The 19,732-nt window shown below is 56.2% G+C and overlaps 2 protein-coding genes across 7 annotated transcripts in view; one reads left to right on the forward strand and one right to left on the reverse strand.

Annotated features, from left to right (window-relative positions):
• Positions 1-5,155, reverse strand: part of LOC129406111 (serine/arginine repetitive matrix protein 3) — a 37,369-nt gene extending 32,214 nt beyond the window's left edge. For all 6 annotated transcript variants that reach the window (XM_055144057.1, XM_055144052.1, XM_055144054.1 and 3 more), the window contains exon 1: positions 3,154-5,155. In XM_055144057.1, the coding sequence (XP_055000032.1) occupies positions 3,682-5,091 (1,410 nt within the window). In that variant the 5' untranslated portion in view covers positions 5,092-5,155 and the 3' untranslated portion in view covers positions 3,154-3,681. The remainder of the gene's footprint in view (positions 1-3,153) is intronic.
• Positions 5,156-5,663: 508 nt separating this feature from the next.
• Positions 5,664-19,253, forward strand: SNX32 (sorting nexin 32). The gene is made up of 13 exons (XM_004618534.2): positions 5,664-5,702; positions 15,703-15,801; positions 15,964-16,074; positions 16,157-16,278; positions 16,388-16,511; positions 16,629-16,733; positions 16,822-16,927; positions 17,020-17,095; positions 17,307-17,346; positions 18,174-18,260; positions 18,364-18,523; positions 18,604-18,689; positions 18,905-19,253. The coding sequence occupies exons 1-13, from the start codon at positions 5,664-5,666 to the stop codon at positions 18,956-18,958; spliced, it is 1,209 nt and encodes a 402-aa protein (XP_004618591.1). The 3' UTR covers positions 18,959-19,253.
• The last annotated feature ends 479 nt before the right edge of the window (positions 19,254-19,732 follow it).

The raw sequence follows: 19,732 nt of genomic DNA on the forward strand, positions 1-19,732 counted from the left end.
TGAGCATGGCCGGGTGTGACCCAAAAAGTAAAAAGCAAAAAAAAGCAGCAATCCTTGAGGGGGGGTCGGCAAAGAATAATGAAACAGATAGGGTGTTTGCCTTGTATGCAGCCGACCCAGATTCAATCCCTGGCACTCTATACAGCTCCTGAGCCCACCAGGAGTGATCCCTGAGCCCAGAACCAGAAATTAGCCCTGAGCTCAGCCAGGTGTGGCGCCACAAGGCAAAAAACAGAAACAAAAACAAAACAAAAAACAGCAGTCCTTGGGAATCAGAAGATAACAGGATAAAGTCTTTTAAATTCTTGCAGAAGGGCCCAGGGATGTGGCTTAGCGGTAGAGCCTTTCATACTTAGAGCCAAGAGTCTGACCCCCAACACTACTCATACGTCTCTAAGAGCTATCCTGGCACAACTGGTGTGATTCCTGGTGCCTCAAGTGTAAGCCACGGCACCTACAACCAAGTGTGCAACCCACAGCCACGGCACCCACAACCAAGTGTGCATTACAGTTGTGCAACCTCCAGACAGCAGCACAATGATGGGAAAGGAAAGGGGAAAGTGCTCTGGGAAAAGTATTTCCAAACTACAGTCCCATACCCAGCTCAACTATAGAAAGAACATGAAAGCAATCTTGTTTTTTATATAGACAAGGTGTCACAAAGTTTACCTTCCAAGGATGCTTTCTCTACATGCCACAGTTGATCAAAAGCTGTAAAACAAGAAAGCGAAGGGAAAGGAGACCCAACACGGAAGAGCGAGGTTTGAAGAAACCAGAAAAACAGCCACGAAGTGAGCCTGGAATGCAGCCACCTTCTACCAGACCCAGAGGAGAGAAGATTCCAAGAAAGAACATCCAGGGATGAAATGGAATTGTTGGTTAGCTGTCAGGTTTGACTGTCTGAACATAGAAAAAAATATGTCAGAGGGTTACTGATCTTTTGGAACCTCTGGGAGAAATTAGTAAGGGGTCTTGCAGAAAATGTAATTTACTTTTTTTTTTTTTGGGTCACACCCAGCGATGCACAGGGGTTACTCCTGGCTCATGCACTCAGGAATTACTCCTGGCGGTGCTCGGGGGACCATATGGGATGCTGGGAATAGAACCTGGGTCAGCCGCGGCAAGGCAAACGCCCTACCTGCTGTGCTATCGCTCCAGCCCAGAAAATGTAATTTAAAACAAGAAGTTCTCATAAATTTATCTTATGTTACTTGTGTTACTCTAAGTTTTACTCCTTAGAATTTTGGTTTTTGGTGGGTGCCTGCTAAGCAGCCTGTAGAAGGGCCCTGGGGCACCCTGTCATACTTGGCCAAGCAGGCAGTCTGTTCAGTGTGAGGGTCCGAGGAAGCAGTGGTGATCGGGACCTCCGAGGCCACACCTGGCAATGATTTGTGGTCTCAGGGTTGCATCCAGCGATGCTAAGGAGACTGAATCCAGATTGGGCACATGTTCTGACCACTGTCACTTTGGAATAAGGAACCCGGAACCTTATGCTTCAGAAATTTTATAAAACCTTAGGGCTGGAGGGGCTGGAGCGATAGCACAGCGGGTAGGGCGTTTGCCTTGCACACGGCCGACCCGGGTTCTAATCCCAGCATCCCATATGGTCCCCTGAGCACCGCCAGGGGTAATTCCTGAGTGAAGAGCCAGGAGTAACCCCTGTGCATCGCCAGGTGTGACCCAAAAACAAACAAACAAACAAAAAAAACAACCTTGGTGCTGGAGCAATAGTACAGGGGTAGGGCGTCTGACCTGGGTTTGATCCCTGGCATCCCATATAGTCCCCTGAGCACTGCCAGGAGTAATTCCTGAGTGCAGAGCCAGGAGTAACCCCTGAGCATTGCCAGATGTGACCAAAAACAAAAACAAAAACAAAAAGAAATTTTACAAAACCTTTCATATACACAGAATGAGGCCAGGGCTATGAGGCGAGGGGCAGAACACACACTGGCTGTGTGAGGCCCTGGTTCCCGTGTCCAGTACTGGAGGCCGCCACCCCCGCCCTGCCGGGTACGGAGCCCACAAAAGCAAATCAATTAAGTTCATAGAGAAAAGCTTCAGTATTCATTTTTTTTTGTTTTTTTTGTTTTTTTGGGTCGCACCCGGCGATGCCCAGGGGTTACTCCTGGCTCATGCACTCAGGAATTACTCCTGCTGGTGAGTTCAGGGGATCAGACGGGATGCCAGGTCATAGAGGATGCCAAGGATGGAATCGAGGTTGGCCTCGTACAAGACAAGCACCTTCCCACTATACTATCTCCCGCTCTTTTTTTCTTTTTGTGCCAAACCTGGAGGTGCTCAAGGCTTACTCCTGACTCTGTGCTCAAGATCACTCCTGGTGTGGCTCAGGGAATCAGAGAGGGCGCCAGGGATCGAATGTGGGCCGGCCATGTGCAAGGCCAGTGCCCTACCCGCTGGACTATGGCACAGGTCCCGTGATGTTTAGGTCTCTGCTGTATCTGCTCAGGGTCTTTCCTCTTTCCTGTGACAAGAGTTGATGGCACGTGGCATGTAAGACTAAAGAAAGTACCAACGGAGACGGAAAGGTGAAACTATGGCAAAGTCCATGTGACTTGCCCAGGGGTGCAGCTCAGTTATGAGTGCATGTTGGGGCTGGAGCAATCGCACAGCGGGTAGGGCGTTTGCCTTGCACGCGGCCAACCCAGGTTCAATTCCCAGCATCCCATATGGTTCCCCTGAGCACTGCCAGGAGTAACCCCTGTGCATAGCCAGGTGTGACCAAAAAAGCAAAAAAAAAAAAAAAAAGTGCATGTCACACACACACATGTACGAGGCCGAAGTTCAACCGAAGTTCAATTCTAGCACACACCAAAAAAAAAAAAAAAGACCATGTGATTAGATAATTAAGTCAAAGACAAAAGCAATAATGGAACTGAGCAAGCTACCTCAAGTGTGAACAAGTTAACCCTAACATGGATGTAAAGAGAGCGTGGAAATCACAAAGTGATTCTAATAGGAGACCAGGAATTAATCTGGATACAATTTGGGGGTTGTTGGAGGGGAACCCAAGAAAGAGGGGCCCTCTGAGAGGCCCTGCCCAACAGCTGTCAGCTTGGTCACATGGGTGGGGAAATACTGTAGAAAACTACATGAAAACCCAACCAGAGGAATCGTAATTATGGGATTTCTTACTTTGTCCTTTCATTTATTGTCTTCTCTTTTGTCACTCTGGAAACTGTGGTTCTTCTTCAGGACCCACTTTCACAAAATTGCCGTGTCTCAGCCCACATCATCTTCTGCACCCTTCCCCACCTACCCCTTGGCCTGGTTTGCCCTTGTCTTGCGACACTTTCTCCTACATTTCAAGGATCCAACGGGGTGTGAGCCGAGACCTTGGGGCGCATCCCAAAGGCATTTCTCTAACTTTTCCCCAATTGCTGCTGCTGCTTCTTGATGTTCTCAAAGAAACCAGTAGGCGAGTCGCTTCTAACCATCAACATGTTCTTAAACCTTTTTTTTTCCCGCCTCAGCAGGTTCCCATTTCCTGCTCTTGGACTCACTGCCTTTGGACCTGGCCTCCCACCCTCCGGCCCCACCTCATCTTCTTCTCCATGTTCCTTTCTCTAACTCCTCTTTCCTGTCTTGGATTTGCTCCTTCGGGGTCAGTAACGATGTTGTTTGGCTCCCCGTGGACTTTTCCTACTTCCCTTCCCAACTGCTCTATCCTTCTTGGGCTTCCGTCTCTCCATTTTCTCCATCATTGGCTTCATCATCAATATCTTCCTCTTCAGGCAAGTCTTCCTCCTCGTTCTCCATAATCTCTCGTTCTATCTCGCCCTCGTCTTCCTCAACTGCTCCTCCCCGGAGTGTATCGGGCTCGCTAAGCCCTTCTGACGGCACCTCCGTGTCTCCCTCCAACTCTGCGTTCCCACCCTTCACTTCTGACTCTTGAAAAGTCTTCCCACTGGTCTCCGGAGTCTCCGTGCTGGATCGCCGCCTCTCGCCGGTGGATCTCTGCTTCTCTGAGATGGATCTCCGCCTCTCCATGCCGGGTCTCGGCTCCCCCACGCTGGATCTCCGCCTCTCCCTGCTGGGCTTGGGCTCCACCACGGTGGGTCTCCGTCCCGCCACGCTGGATTTGCGGCTCGCCATGCTGGATCTCCGGCTCTCCGGGCCGGGTCTCGGCCCCGCCACGCTGGATCTCCGGCTCTCCGGGCCGGGTCTCGGCCCCGCCACGCTGGATTTCCGGCTCTCCGGGCCGGGTCTCGGCCACGCCACGCTGGATCTCCGGCTCGCCATGCTGGTTCTCCGGCTCTCCGTGCCGGGTCTCCCCCCGGCGGTGCTGGATCTCCGCTCCTCCAGGCTGGGTCTTTGCCCCCCTGCACTGGATCTCCGCCGGTGCGTGCTGGATCTCCGGGACCCGGGGCTGGATCTCCGCCCCTCCATACTGGATCTCAGGCTCTCCTCCACCGAGCCCCGCGTCTCGGCACTGGAGCCTCGCCGTTCTCCACTCCTCCTCTTCTCCACCCCCCACCGCTCCCTCCCGGGCCTCTCTTCGCTCAGCCTCAGTTTCTCTCCACTCAGACTCAGCATCTCCCCGCTCAGCCTCTCTCTGCTGATCCTCTCTGCGCTCGGCCTCAGCCTCTCGCTGCCCGCGCTCAGGTCCTCCTTGCTGGGGCCCAGCAGCTGGCGTCGGGCCCGCCAGCCCTCCGCGGGGCTCTGGCCGTGGAGCCGGGCCCGGTCCTTCTCGGCCTCCCGGGCCGCCCGCGTCGGCGCCGCGGGGTCCCCCTGTGGGCTGCCGAGGCCCGCGCTCGCGGCCGGGGACGGGGCCTCCGCGTCGGACACCCGCAGCGCGGGCCCCGCCCTGTCTCCGTCCACGTCCAGCCTCCACTCCCCCGGCTCCGGCCTCAGGTCCCACAGGCTGGCCTTGGGGTGCCTGCGGCCCTGCAGCTCCATCCTCCTGCCGATGATGATGAGCCCGTCCCGGGGCACCCACTCGGGGTCGCGCAGCGCCTCGCGGCCGTGCGGTAACCCCCGCCGGGCAGCCCGCGGCTGGTCAGCGGCGCCCGGGCCGCCGGCGTGGCGGCGCCTTCTCACCGCCCGGCGCGCCTTCTTTCGACGCCTCTTCATGCCGCGCGGCGGCGGACCCCCCCACGGAAGCCCTTCTCCCCGGAGAAGCCCCCTGGCTCTGGTTCCTGGTCCCCCGGCCTGCGCCCCCGCACCCCATGCCCCCCGCCCACCCCGCCCACCGCCGGCAGGGCGCGAGGCGCGGCGCGACGCCCACACAGAGCGCGCGGGGCCGTTGGAAGGGGCGGCCGGGAATCCGCCGACTTGACGTCAGGGGAAGGGGCCGCGGCTCGTGACCCGGCAGCCCGGGAGTCCCTCACCCCCACCTCACCCGGGCGTCAGTTCCTGGCCCCTTAAGTGCGGGGGGCCCGGCGCAGGAGCGACAGGCGTCTCGGCCAATGGCGTGGAGGACGGTAGAACCGCCAGCTAATGAAAAGGCGCGGCTTCCAGAGGGGGCGGGAACCACTCGCTGCTCCAGGTGGCCGCCCGGCGGGAGCGGAGGGGGTCTCGGTCAGCTGATAGGATCCCCCTTCGCTCTGCCTGTCGGGGGGAGTCTTGGGGCGCAGGCTGCGGGAGCTCGCTGGCCGGGGACAGCCGCGGAATCTTGCCGGTGTGCTGCACGGATAGGGCTGGGGATGGAGGAGGAGCACCTAGAGGATGGGAAGGAGAGCAAGGTAAAGGAAGGCTGCGAAGCCCTGCGAGGCGCCCTCTTTCTCCCGGAGACCCGGTGACCCCAGCTTGGGCGTGCAGGAGGGGAGAGGGATCTGTGTGTGTGAGTGTGTGTGTGTGTGTGTGTGTGTGTGTGTGTGTGTGTGTGTCGCCTCCCGCATGAATGAGCTGGAGAGGGGAGGCCGAGCGAGCGAGGGGGTGGGACACCTCTTGTCGTTCCTGCATGGGGACCGCCGAGGATGCCAAAGGAGGCAGGGCTTGGTTTCCCTTTACCCGGACAGATGGAAAGGGCCCCGTCGCTGTCGCTTCTCCCAGGGAGCAGCTCAGATTGGCTTGATGGGAAGAGGAGAAAGAGGAGAGGCGGGCGAGCTACTGGGACGGGAGAGGGGAGATGCCTGCACGAATGGCTGCCTTGCTCTTCTGTGTTCTTATGTGCCTAACACCACCATCGGGCTACATTCGATGAAATAATTTTTGAGTGTCCTTGTTTGACTCAAGGATGGTTCCGGGTCTGGGCACCCAGCAGCACACTCTTTGGGGAGGGTGGAGGCATGGGTAGAGGGGCTGTGACTGAGGATAAGGGTGTAATCGCTGCAATCCCTCCTAGAGGTCCCAGCTCCCGCCAGCACTTAACAAGAACTGCCGGGGCCAGTGTAGATTACACAGGAACCGCTGGAAGGAGATAAGGCAGCCACAAGCCAGACTGCAGGGGGAGGCAGCAGGTGGACGGAGGGAAGAACGGTATCTCTTGGGGTTTTTTTGTTTTTTGTTTTTTGCTTTTGGGTCACACCCAGCAATGCACAGGGGTTACTCCTGGCTCATGCACTCAGGAATTACTCCTGGCGGTGCTCAGGGGACCATATGGGATGCTGGGAATCGAACCCAGGTCAGCCGTGTGCAAGGCAAACGCCCTGTCTGCTGTGCTATCCCTCCAGCCCCCAAGGACGGTATCTCTTTCATGGTCTCTCTGCGTTCACATTTATGGCCCTGTCAACACATGTAAATGCTGCAGCAGTGCCTGGCATAATGTAAGAACACAGGGGCTGGAGAAACAGGACAGCAGGGAAGGGCATTTATCTTGCACGCAGCTGACCCGGGTTTGATCCTCAGTATCCCATACGGTCCCCCAAGCACCACCAGAAGTAATTCCTGAACTCAGAGTCAGGAGTAAGCCCTGAACACCACTGGGTGTGACCCCCAAACAATAACAAAAGTAATAATGATTTAAGAACATAAATAGTGTGGATTGCCATATTATTTTTGGCACTGTTATTATCACTGTTGCCATACGGGCTGGTCTGTGTCCTGGGCTAGGCTGGGCTCTCAGTCTGACTTTTTTTTTTTTTTTTTTTTTGCTTTTTGGGTCACACCCGGCGATGCACAGGGGTTACTCCTGGCTCTGCACTCAGGAATTACCCCTGGCGGTGCTCAGGGGGCCATATGGGATGCTGGGAATCAAACCTGGTTTGGCCGAGTGCAAGGCAAACGCCCTACCCACTGTGCTATCACTCCAGCCCCTTGGTCTGACATTCTTACCCCTAGTCTTCGTGTCAGATTCTCTGAAAGTCCACCAGTAGATTTTATCCTAAAATTCTCCTTGAAATAGAAAGGAATGGAATCATTGATTAAGATGCAAATGCAAATGTCTTAGAGGAGAAAAAAAAGCCAATATAAAATGAGTAATCTGGGGTTGCAATGATTTTAAGCAAAGAAATATTATTAAAAGGAGAGAAAAGGTGCTGGAGAGACAGTCGAGCAGGTAGAGCATTTGTCTTGCATGCAGCTGACCCAGGTTCGATCCCCAGCATCCCATAGGTTCCCCAGCACTGCCAGAAGTAATTCTTGAGTGCAGAACCAGGAGTAACCCCTGAGCACCCTCCTCTGAGAAGCCCATATTCTCTCTTAAACATGTTATTTTTTTCTCTCTCTCCTGTTTTGTTTTGTTTTGGTTTTGGTTTGTGTTTTGGGCACAGCCAGTAATGTACAGGAGTTACTCCTGGCTCTGCACTCAGGAATTACTCCAGGCAGTGTTCAGGCAGTGTTCAGGGGACCATAGGGGACACTGGAGATTGAACCTGGGTCAGCCGTGTGCAAAGCAAGTACCCTACCTGCTGGACTGTCTCTCCAGCACCTTTTCTCTCCTTTTATTAACATTTCTTTGCTTAAAAAAGAAATATAGGGGCTGGAGCGATAGCACAGTGGATAAGGCATTTGCCTTGCACGAGGCCGACCTGAGTTCAATTCCCAGCATCCCATATGGTCCCCTGAGCACCACCAGGAGTAATTCCTAAGTGCATGAGCCAGGAGTAACTGCATCGCCAGGGGTAACCCAAAGAGCAAAAAAAGCTTTTTATTTATTTATTTTAGCTTTTTGGGTTACATCTGGTGATGCTCAAGGGTTATTCCTGGCTCTGCACTCGGGAATTATTCCTGACGGTGCTCGAGGATGCCGGGGCTCAAACCTGGGTCGGGGCAGACGACCTCCCCCCTGTACTATCATCAAGCGTGAAATATGGCTTTCCGGTTTGTTTTTCTTTGGGGCCACACTTGTTGTTTGGGGGCTCCTCCCTGGCTAGGGTCTCAGGAGTATGCTCCCCATAGTCCTGGATCCTCAGGGGACCGTGTGGGCTGAATCATCTCAGGGATTCCTGCTTGTAAAGCATGTGTCAGACACCGAGCCTTCTCCTCACCCCTAAGAGACATACTTTATGTGATTTTTTTTTTTTTGGCTTTTTGGGTCACATCCGGCACTGCACAGGGGTTACTCCTGGCTCTGCACTCAGGAATTACTCCTGGCAGTGCTCAGGGGACCGTATGGGATGCTGGAAATCAAATCAGGGTGGCTGTGTGCAAGGCAAGCGCCCTCCCCGCTGTGCTATTGCTCCAGCCCCTCAGAGACTTACTTTAAATATAGAATGATGAAGTTCGTCAGGGGCCACCCCAGCGATATGCTTCAGCCTGGAGAAGTAGAGTTGTTGGCCCAGTGATACTGGGGCCACAGGAGCTACACCACGCAGTGCTCAGGGGGGCATGAAGTTCTGGGAATTGAATTGGGGTCTTTGCAGGCAAGTCGTGCACTCCAGAATTTAGTTTTCTCCAGGCCCCCTGAAAATTTTTTTCTTTTTAAATTTTTATCAGAGAAATGTGTTTGCAATTTAAAATTATGCACTGTAAACATCTAACCAAAATGATCTGGTGTTTTTTGTTTGTTTGATTGTTTTGCTTTTTGGGTCACACCCGGTGATGCACAGGGGTCACTCCTGGCTTTGCACTCAGGCATCATCCCTGGTGGTGCTAAGGGGACCATATGGGATGCTGGGAATCGAACCCGGGTCGGCCGCATGCAAGGCAAACGCCCTACCCACTGTGCTATCGCTCCAGCCCCAAAATCTGGTGTTGTTGAGCAATGCAGCTGAGTCTAAGAGCACTGCACTGCAACCTGACACGCCTCCCCAGAGAACCACCACTAACCATGCATGCACCACCTCAAAATGTGCACGCACCACCTCTAAATGTGCATGCACTCGAGCCAGGAGTCTGTGCCGCCCTGGTCCCTATCATCACAACAAGAACAATGATGAAAGGGAAACATCAAAATTAATAAATTTGGGATGAAGAAATAGTACAGCGGGTAAAGTGCCTGCTTACATGAAGCCAACCCCACTTTCCTACCAGCACCACATAGGGCCACCCAAGCACTGCCTGGGGTGGTCCCTGAGCAAGAGCCAGGAAGGAAGGAGCTTTAAGCACTGATAGTATGTCCCCCAAGCCCAAAATAAATTAATCACTGTATCACTGTCACTGTCATCCCCTTGTTCATTGATTTTCTCTAGTGGGCGCCAGTAATTCCATTCATCCTAGCCCTGAGATTTTATCAGCCTCTCTTTACTCATCTTTCCCAACAGTGCTGCATTGGAGGCTCTTTCAGGGTCAGGGGAATGAGACCCATCACTGTTACTGGTTTTGGCATATTGAATATGCTACAGGTAGCTTGCCAGGCTCTGCTGTGCAGGCAGGATACCCTCAGTAGCTTGCCGAGTTCTCCAAGAGGGAGAACTAGACAATAAGAGATTGTGTGAAAATAAATTAATAAATAAATTAATAAATGTATTAATAAAATTAATTCATACATAAATTAATACATAAATAAAATTGATTTTTAAAAAAGAGATGGTATGGTGGTTATATTAATTTCAAAGTAGACTATAATTCAAGGAATTATTACTAGAAATAAAGAGGGACATTTTAGGGCCAGGGAGATGGCTCGGTAGGCCCACTCTGTGCTCCGCAGGAAGCCCGGACTCAGTTCCCGGCAGTGCTGTCCCCTGAGCACCAAGCCAGTAGCCCCTCCTGAACACCCAGCTGGGAGAAGTCCCTAAGCACCAGCAAGTGTGGCCCCAAGTCAACACAATACATTTTCTTAAATATAGAGGATGTACTAGGGTTGGAGAATTAGCTCAAAGGGATGTGCACAAGCTCTGTATGCCAGAGACCCAGATTTACTCCCCACCGCTGGTGCCCTGAGCACCACCAGAGATGACCCCTCAGCGCTGAGTCAGGAGTAGCCCCTGAGCACTGCTGAGTGAGGCCCCAAACCAGACCAACAAAGAAAAGGGGCATTTTACAGCAGTTAAAGAGTCAATTCAGGGGCTGGAGTGATAGCACAGCGGGTAGGGCGTTTGCCTTGCACGCGGCCAACCCGGGTTAGAATCCCAGCATCCCATATGGTCCCCTGAGCACCGCCAGGGGTAATTCCTGAGTGCAGAGCCAGGAGTAACCCCTGTGCATCGCCAGGTGTGACCCAAAAAGCAAAAAAAAAAAAAAAAAGTCAATTCAGGGGGCTGGAGCGATAGTATAGTGGGGAGGGCGTTTGCCTTGCACGCAGCCGACCCAGGTTCAATTCCCAGCATCCCATATGGTCCCCCGAGCACCGCCAGGAGTGATTCCTGAGTGCAGAGCCAGGAGTAACACCTGAGCATTGCTGGGTCTGACCCAAAAAGCAAGAAAAAAAAAAGAGTCAATTCAGGGGCTGGAGCAATAGTACAGCAGGGAGGGCGTTTGCCTTGCACATGACTGACCCAGGTTTGATTCCCAGCATCCCATATGGTCCCCCAAGCACTGCCACAATAATTCCTGAGTGCAGATCCAGGAGTAACCCCTGAACACCGCTGGGTGTGATCCCCCCAAAAAATAGACTGAATTCAGGAGCCAAAGATACAATATACAAGGGTGAAGGCACTGGCCTTACCTGAGTCTGACTTTGGTTTGGTCCTCAGCACCACGTATGGTCCTCCAAGCTCCTCCATGAGGGACCCCTGGCCACAGAGCCAGGAATAGCCCTTGAGAACTGCCAGGGGTGGCACAATCAACAACAACAACAAAAAAAGGTCAAGAGGAAAATGAAAGAATCCTGAATTTCTAGGGATCTGAAACATTTTCAAAATCTGCATAATCAAAGATGACAAAACTAACATGGGATGTATAAAATCTGATGCTTACTCTTCGGAGGTCTAACTCAAGCCTCAGTAAGTCCTGCAGTTAAAAAAAAAGATCCAATAAAGGGGCTGAGAGATAGTACAATGGGAAAGGCATTTGCCTTGTACGGACCATACCCAGATTTGATCCCCAGCACGACATGGTCCCTTGAGCACCGCCAGGAATGATCCTTGAGTGGCACAGGGCAAGGAGGTAGACCTGAGCACCCCTAGTGTGACCCCCAAAGAAACAAAAATTCATTTTTTGGGGCCAGAGCAATAGGACAGCAGGTTGGGCATTTGCCTTGCACAAGGCCAACCCAGGTTGATCCCTGGCACCTCATATGGTCCCCTGAGCCTGCCAGGTGTGGTCCCTGAGTGCAGAGCCAGGAGGAAGCCCTGAGCACTGCTGGGTGAGACTCCACAATAAAACAAACAAAAATACATGTGTGAGGACTAAGGTCAGGAAGAGCAGCCCGGGGCCCTAGAGATAGTACAGCAGGTCAGGCTCAATCTTCAGTGCTCCATATGGTCCCCAGAGCACTGCCAGGAGTGATCCCTGAGTGACAGCCAGAAGTAAGGTTCATGTACATATGACCCAAAAGCTAAACTAAAATAAAAATGAAATAGTAACAAATTCATCTGATACGTGTTAAACTCAGAGGGAGAGCCAGAGCGGTGGTACAGCAGAGAGGGCATTTACCTTGCATGCAGCTGACCCGGGTTTCCTCCCTGGCACCCCGTAGGGTCCCCCCCCCAATCCTGCCAGGAGTGAACCTTCAGCAGAGCAAGGAGTAAGCCCTGAGCACAGTCAGGTGTGGCCCCCAAAGGAAAACAAACAAAAGTCCAGCCCTGCAATGGTCACATAAAACTGAGTAAGCAGGAGGTGATACCCGGTAGTGGAACCCTTTCCTGGCATGGGCGAGGCCCTGGGTTCCATCCCTGGCCCTGCCAACCACACCAAACCCAACCCTCAGTACTTAGAAAAACTAAGGCTGTCCTACTCAATGCAAAGAAGGTCTGTGATCATTCAAAGGTCAATAATACATTTTTTTAATAATACATTTTTTTTTAATTTGCTTTTTGTTTTTGGGTCACACTCAGCAATGCTCAGGGCTTACTTCTGGCTCTGTGCTCAGGGATCACCCTTAGATCAGGGGACCATACAGGAAGCCAGGGATCAACCGCAGGTAGCCACACGAAAGGCGAGCGTGCCTTACCTGCTGTACTATTGCTCCACCCACAAGAGAGGGTCAGTATTGTAAATAAAAAGCTGGAGAAATGGTACAGTGAGGGCCCAGAGTGATAGTACAGCAAGGATGGCGCTTGCCTTGCATTCAGCCAACCCGGGTTCGACCTCCGGCATGCCATATGCCCCCTGAGCACCGCCAGGAGTGTAGAGGGAAGAGTAACTCCTGAACACAGCTGGCTGTGGCCCCAAAACTAAAAACGAAATAAATTTTTAAAATTTAACTAAAAAATAAATAACTAAAAGATAGTGGGTAAAATGCTTATCTTGCACCTGGCTGACCTGGGTTCAACCCTCAGCACCCCATATGGCCCTCCAAAGCACTCCAGGAGTAACCGCTGAGCACAGAACCACGAGTAGGCCTTGAGCACTGTCAGAGCAGATGCATGGCGACTGGAATGGCCATTCAGTGCTGACAGGAGAATCACTGTATCACTCTCATCCAGTTGCTCATTGATTTGCTTGAGCGGGCACCAGTAACGTCTCCATTTTGAGACTTGTTGCTACTTTTTTTTGGCATATCGAATACGCCACGGTAGCTTGCCAGGCTCTGCCATGCGGCTGGGATACTCTCGGTAGCTTGCCGGACTCTCCGAAAGGGACGGAGGAATCGAACCCGGGTCGGCCACGTGCAAGGCAAATGCCCTACCCGCTGTGCTTTCGCTCCAGCCCAGGTGACAGAATACGTTACTATAACCACATTGGAAAATCACAGTACAGTATCTGTAAAAGCGTTCTATTTTTTGTGTTTGTTTTGGGTCGTGCCTGTCCATGCTCAGAGGCTATTCCCGGCTGTGCTCAGGAGAGACCCTTGGTGGGGCTCAGGGGACCATCTGTGGTGATGGATTCAGCTGGGGTCAGCCACATGCGAGGCAAGTGCCTTAGCCTGTACTATCTCACCAGCCCCTGAGTTTTTTTTTTCTTTTTGGGTCACACCTGGCAATGCACAGGAGTCATTCCTGGCTCATGCACTCAGGAATTAACCCTGGCGGTGCTCAAGGGACCATATGGGATGCTGGGATTCGAACCCGGGTCGGCCGCGCGCAAGGCAAACGCCCTACCCGCTGTGCTATCACTCCAGCCCCAGCAGCCCCTGAGTTTTACGCACGTGCCTGTGTTTTGCACACGCGCCCACATGGTGACCAAGGCATTCCCAACAGGAATGAGCCCTGGTGTCCTTCAAACGTCTTAGGCAAGAATGTGTGTGCCACCGCAAGCTCGAATAATGCAGGGCCCACGGAGGGGAGGGGGGACGTTGGTCCGTGGGCCTCCAGATAAGGAAGCGCGAGGCAGGCAGTGACAGAGCCATGACAGAGCCCCATTCTCTGCGCGCGCAGGGCTGACAGGGACCAGGGCCTCACTGGGGCACACACACTGTCGCCCAGCGTTTCTGGAGTCCAAGGCCAGGGCAGGCCGAAATGAGAAGTCAGGATCGTGGCCCGCTGATCACGGAGACTGCGGGGGAGAGGCGGGCAGGTGGCAGGTTTAGACACTGCGAGCCGTGCTGGCGAGCTGAGTGGCCTCGAGCCTCCGTCCTTCTTTGTATCACCAGCCGCCCTGTGGGCACCGTCGGCCTTCAGGAAACGCTTTTGCTCAGTGCAAGAATGAACAAGCCCGGGGCTGGAGCGATAGCACAGCGGGTACGGCGTTTGCCTTGCACTCGGCCGACCCGGGTTCGAATCCCAGCATCCCATATGGTCCCCTGAGCACCGCCAGGGGTGATTCCTGAGTGCATGAGCCAGGAGTGACCCCTGTGCATCGCCGGGTGTGACCCAAAAAGAAAAAAAAAAAAGAATGAACAAGCCCAGGGGCTGGAGCGATAGCATAGCGGGTAGGGCATTTGCCTTGCACGCGGCCAACCCGGGTTCGAATCCCAGCATCCCATATGGTCCCCTGAGTACCGCCAGGAGTGATTCCTGAGTGCAAAGCCGCCAGGAGTGACCCCTGTGTATCGCCAGGTGTGACCCAAAAAGCAAAAAAAAAAAAAAAGAATGAACAAGCCCGGGCCGGAGTGACAGTTCGGTGGGTAGGGCACTTGCCTTGCATGCAGCTGACCCTGGCTTGATCCCCAGCATGGCCCGGAGTGATTCCAAAGCACAGAGCCAGGAGTAACCCCTGAGCATCAACTGGGTATGGCCCCTTCACAAACAACTGAAAAGGAGCAAGGCAGAGACCGGAGCAATAGTACAGCGGGGAGGGCATCTGCCTTCATGTGGCCGACCTGGGTTCAATTCCCGGCATCCCATATGGTCCCCCAAGCACCGCCAGGAGTGATTCCTGAGTGCAGAGCCAGGAGGAACCCCTGAGCAATGTCAGGTGTGACCCCCCCCCAAAAAAAAAAGGAAAAGAATGAGCAAGTCAACTGGAGGTGTGGCTCAGCCATATGGGCGGCCTTGGGTTCAATTCCGGACCCCCAAAATGGAAAACAATGACCAGGTCGCTCAGTGCCTCAAGGACTTTTTCACTGGGAGAAGCATACGTGCTTCCTCTCTGAGGGAGGGAAGGTAGGGGTGGAGTGGCAGCGGGAACCCCGAGTCCCCACCCGGTAATCATGTCTCAGGTGGCTGAGCAAGAGCTTGAGGCAGGAAGTTGCGCAGCCTGGACGCCTCGCAGTTCTGCCCTCCATTCTGGGGGTTCTTCCTCCCCTCTGGGGGGCTCAGCTCCCACATCTGTAAAATGGGGAGATTTGGGGCTGGGGAGGTGGCTCAGCCATAGAGCACTGGCCTGTGAGACCCTGGGTTGGATTCCATTTAAAAAAAAAAAAAAGGCGGAGGGTGGCCAGAGTGATAGTGCAGCGGGGAGGGCATTTGACTTGCATGCGGCACACCCAGGTTTGATCCCCGGCATCCCATGTGGTCCTCTGAGCACCGCCAGGAGTAATTCCTGCGTGCAGAGCCAGGAGGAACCCCTGAGCATCGCTGGGTGTGACCCAGAAAGCAAAAAGAAAAAAAAAGAGGGGGCTGGAGTGATAGCACAGCGGGTAGGGCGTTTGCCTTGCTTGCACACGGCCGACCCGGGTTCAAGTCCCAGCATCCCATATGGTTCCCTGAGCACCGCCAGGGGTGATTCCTGAGTGCATGAGCCAGGAGTGACCCCTATGCATTGCTGGGTGTGACCCAAAAAGCAAAAAAAAAAAAAAAAAGAGAAAAGAAAAAAAGAGGGGAGGATGAGGAGGGTGGGGTGAGAGGCCCAGCAGGCGTTGTGGAAGCCTGAGGACCAGGGGCAGGAAAGGGAGGGGCGCAAGGGGCGTGGCCAGTGGTATCAGGCGCCCCCTCCCCACAGACCCCTGGCTCCCAGGACCCCGCGGAGACCTCCCTGCAGGTGGAGATCTCCGACGCCGTGAGCGAACGGGACAAGGTGAAGTTCACGGTACAGACCAAGGTGCGCCTGCGCGAGCGGTGAGGCCCAGAGCGAGCCTGGGGGAGATGGCAGGCGGGTGCCAGCCTGGTCCTGGGCCCCCAGCTGGGTATGCCTGGAAGCTTGGGGCGGGGAAGAGGGCTCGGGGTGCGGGGCAGACCCCTGCCACGCGCCCTCCCTTTCCAGAGCCGCCTGCCGCACTTCGCGCAGCCCGAGTTCCGCGTGGTGAGGCAGCACGAGGAGTTCGTCTGGCTGCACGACACCTACGTGGACAACGAGGAGTACGCCGGGCTGATCGTGAGGCGCGGGCCGGGGGCGCGGGGGGCAGCGGCGGGGGCCGGGGGGGCGGTGCGGCTCAGCCCGCCGCTCCTCTGCGCAGATCCCCCCGGCTCCCCCGAGGCCTGACTTCGAGGCTTCCAGGGAAAAGCTGCAGAAGCTCGGGGAGGGCGACAGCTCCGTGCCGCGGGAGGAGTTCGCCAAGATGAAGCAGGAGCTGGAAGCGTGAGTGGCCACGCCCTGCCCTGCCCCGCCCTGCCCTGTCCACTCGCCGCTGGGGGTGGTGCAGGGGAGGCGAGCCCAGCGGCCCAGCCCCGCCCGCCGTCCGCTGCAGGGAGTACCTGGCCATCTTCAAGAAGACCGTGGCCATGCACGAGCGCTTTCTGCAGCGCCTGGCGGCGCACCCCACCTTACACCGAGACCACAACTTCTTCGTCTTCTTGGAGTACGGCCAGGATGTGAGCCGGGGCCGGGCGGGGCCGGGGCGCGCGGGGAGGCTGGAGACGGGCCGGGCCTGCGATGGGGTGCAGCGCCCGCACGCCCCCCTCCCCAGCTCACCCTCGACCGTGCTTCAGCTGAGCGTGCGACGGAAGAACAGGAAGGAGCTCCTGGGGGGCTTCCTGAGGAATATCGCCAAGTCGGCGGACGAAGCCCTCATCACCGGCGTGGCCGGGCTCAAGGTCAGCGCAGGGCCGTCTCGGCCTCAGCCCGCGCGCGCGGCGCAGAGGCCTGGCCGCCGGGCTCAGCCGGCCGCTCTGCCTGTCGCAGGAGGTGGATGACTTCTTCGAGCACGAGCGGACCTTCCTGCTGGAGTACCACGCGCGCATCAGGGACGCCTGCCAGCGGGCCGACCGCGTCATGCACGCCCACAAGTGTACGTGCCCTGCCCGGCCCGCCTCCCCACCCACGCACGGCCCGCAGAGCCCGGGGAACGGGAACCGGCTGATGGAGGACTGTCCCCCGCAGGCTTGGCCGACGACTACATCCCCATCTCGGCGGCACTGAGCAGCCTGGGAGCACAGGAAGTGAACCAGCTAAAGACGTGAGCGCCCCCTTGCCTGTCTCCGCCTGCAATTCCGGGCGTGCCCATCAGGGGTCGCTCTGCGGGGTGGGGGTACTCGCAGTCCTGGGTGGGCGCTTCCGACTGGGGGTTCAGGAGACCGGCCAAGGCGGCGCGTTTCCTATAAGAGGCTCGGGGCTCGGAGAGCCTCACGACTTAGATTCACCCCCTAACTCCACCCACTGCCTCCTAGGAGCTTCCTCAAACTGGCAGAACTCTTTGAACGACTGAGGGTGAGTCTGGCCCACTGCATTGAAGGAGCCCCCAGGGATTCTTTGCAGGGAAGGCACAGCGGAGGGGAGAACGCAGGGGATCGCTTTATTGTTCGTTTTTTGTTTCGGGGTCACAGCCAGCGGTGCTCAGGGATGACTCCTGGCTCTGCACTCAGGGATCACCCCTGGCAAGCTCAGGGGACCACATGGGATGCCAGGGATTGAACCCAGGTCAACTGTGTGCAAGGCAAACACTGTCCCTGCTGTACCATCACTCAGGCCCCTAGGGGGTCACTTTGAAATGTTCAGGAGTAACTTGGTCCTAGTGATGGTGGAGACGACCCCCTCCCCCCCCACCCGCCAGGCCAGCTTAACAGGCGGCAGGGCAGAGCCTCAAGCCTGTGGCGGCGAGGGGCCAGCAGGAAACCTGGCTTGGTGAAGCGCTTACAAGGAGGTGCCACGCGCCTCTGGCAGGCCGCACCGTGCTGCCAGCATCCTGGCCCAGACACACTTCCTGAACTCTTTTCCAAGAAAGTCACTGGTGTGTGCCAACCTTTCTAACGTCTGTCCGACTGCCGGACTGCTTGAGGCCCGCCAGCGATCCTGTCCCTTCTAGAAACTGCCCGAGACGCAAGGCCCAAAGTCCTTAGCTTGCACTTCAGGCCGTTTTAGCATCACCAGCAGCTTGGGGTTCCCTGAGCACCTGGGCTCACACATAATTCCTCCTCGCCCCCACCCTGGGCCCCTACCAAGGTCCAGATGCCACCTCTGGGAAGCCGTCCCTGGTCCGTCCCCTGACCCCCGAGTGCTTCCAAAGTTCCTTCCCAGCCCTCACCTCTCTGATTCAGAAGCTGGAGGGCCGGGTGGCGTCGGACGAGGACCTCAAACTCTCCGACATGCTGCGCTACTACCTGCGGGACTCACAGGCGGCCAAGGTGAGGCCGCGCTCAGTGCCGCAGCCGGTGGGGCGGGTCACGGGGAGGCTGGGCAGGCGAGGGTCTGAGGGGCTGGGGTGAGCCTGTGGCCCGTCGGCCGCAGGACCTGCTGTACCGGAGGCTGCGGGCCCTGGCGGACTATGAGAACGCCAACAGGGCGCTGGACAAGGCGCGCACCAAGAACCGGGAGGTGCGGACGGCTGAGAGCCACCAGCAACTGTGCTGCCAGCGCTTTGAGCGACTCTCGGACTCGGCCAAGCAGGGTAAGGGGCATGGGCCAGGGTCCCCTGCACCCGCTGGCTCGGCCCCCAGGGGTCCCCACTCCCCTGCCCTCTCCCCGCAGAGCTCATCGACTTCAAGTCCCGCCGCGTCTCCTCTTTCCGCAAGAACCTGGTCGAGCTGGCAGAGCTGGAGCTCAAACACGCCAAGGTGAGCGGCCACTCGCCCCCCCAGGTGGAGTCTGGCCATCCCCAGTACCCCTCCCACCCCAGGTCCCGCGAGCCCCTTCCCTCCCTGTAGGAAGCCTCCTTGGACTCCCACCTTGCTGAGAACAGGGGTGCAGAGGGCGGGACCCCAAGTTATCTGAAGTGCAGTGGCGGCGTGGGGCAGGGCAGGCCGGGGACCTGGAGGATGTTTCTCTGCAGGCCAGCACGCTGCTCCTCCGCAACACCCTTGTCGCCCTCAAGGGGGAGTCCTAGAGCAACTGCCCGGACGACATCTTTCCTCGGACCCCAGCTCTCCCCCACTGTGGCCACCGGTTATACCCTATGACCTCCCAAGGTGGACCTAAGGCCCCAATCAGGGTGCCAGGCCCTGCAAGATGGCAAGGCAGCATGGGCACCCGGGGCCACAGGTAAGCCGAAGCAGCCCCCTTAGCCCCAGGACTGAGCTCCCGCCCACAGGGCTGCTAGGGAGACTCCCACTGCCCCCAGCCCCCAGCCCCGCCCGGTCCAGTGTTTCCTCTGAAATAAAGCTCGGCTCTGTATAACCGCGGCCTGGACTGCGTATCCTCACTCCCACGGCCTCCAGGGGCGCTCCGGAAGCCAGACCCCAGGGACACCGCAAGGGGCTCCCCTGCAGGAACCCTCAACTGCTTCCAGTCTCAGCAGGTCCTCCCGAAGCACACAAGGCCCACACTCAACTCCAGAACAGCTTCAAGGCTCACTGCCACCCCCACCCACCTTGGTGAGGCCAGAGGAGGGCAAGCATCAACCTGCAGCCATGGAAAATGCCCCCAACCCCCCCCAGCTGCTTAGGTTGATGGTGCAGAAACTAGAAATCTCAGGCCAACTCGGTAGACCCCGGAAGGGCTCTGGAATACCCCTACCTGCCCGGCAGGTAACAGCCCTGAAGGCAGGCCAGAGCCCAGGGCAAGGCTGGCAAAGGCTCTGGGCCCCAGCCAACACCCTCTTGGTTAAATACAGGGAGTGGGGCCGGGACACGGGTCTGAAGTCCTGGCTGCACCCGGCGGG

This window comes from Sorex araneus, chromosome 6 (assembly GCF_027595985.1).
Source record: "Sorex araneus isolate mSorAra2 chromosome 6, mSorAra2.pri, whole genome shotgun sequence".
NCBI classification, from domain to species: domain Eukaryota; kingdom Metazoa; phylum Chordata; class Mammalia; order Eulipotyphla; family Soricidae; genus Sorex; species Sorex araneus.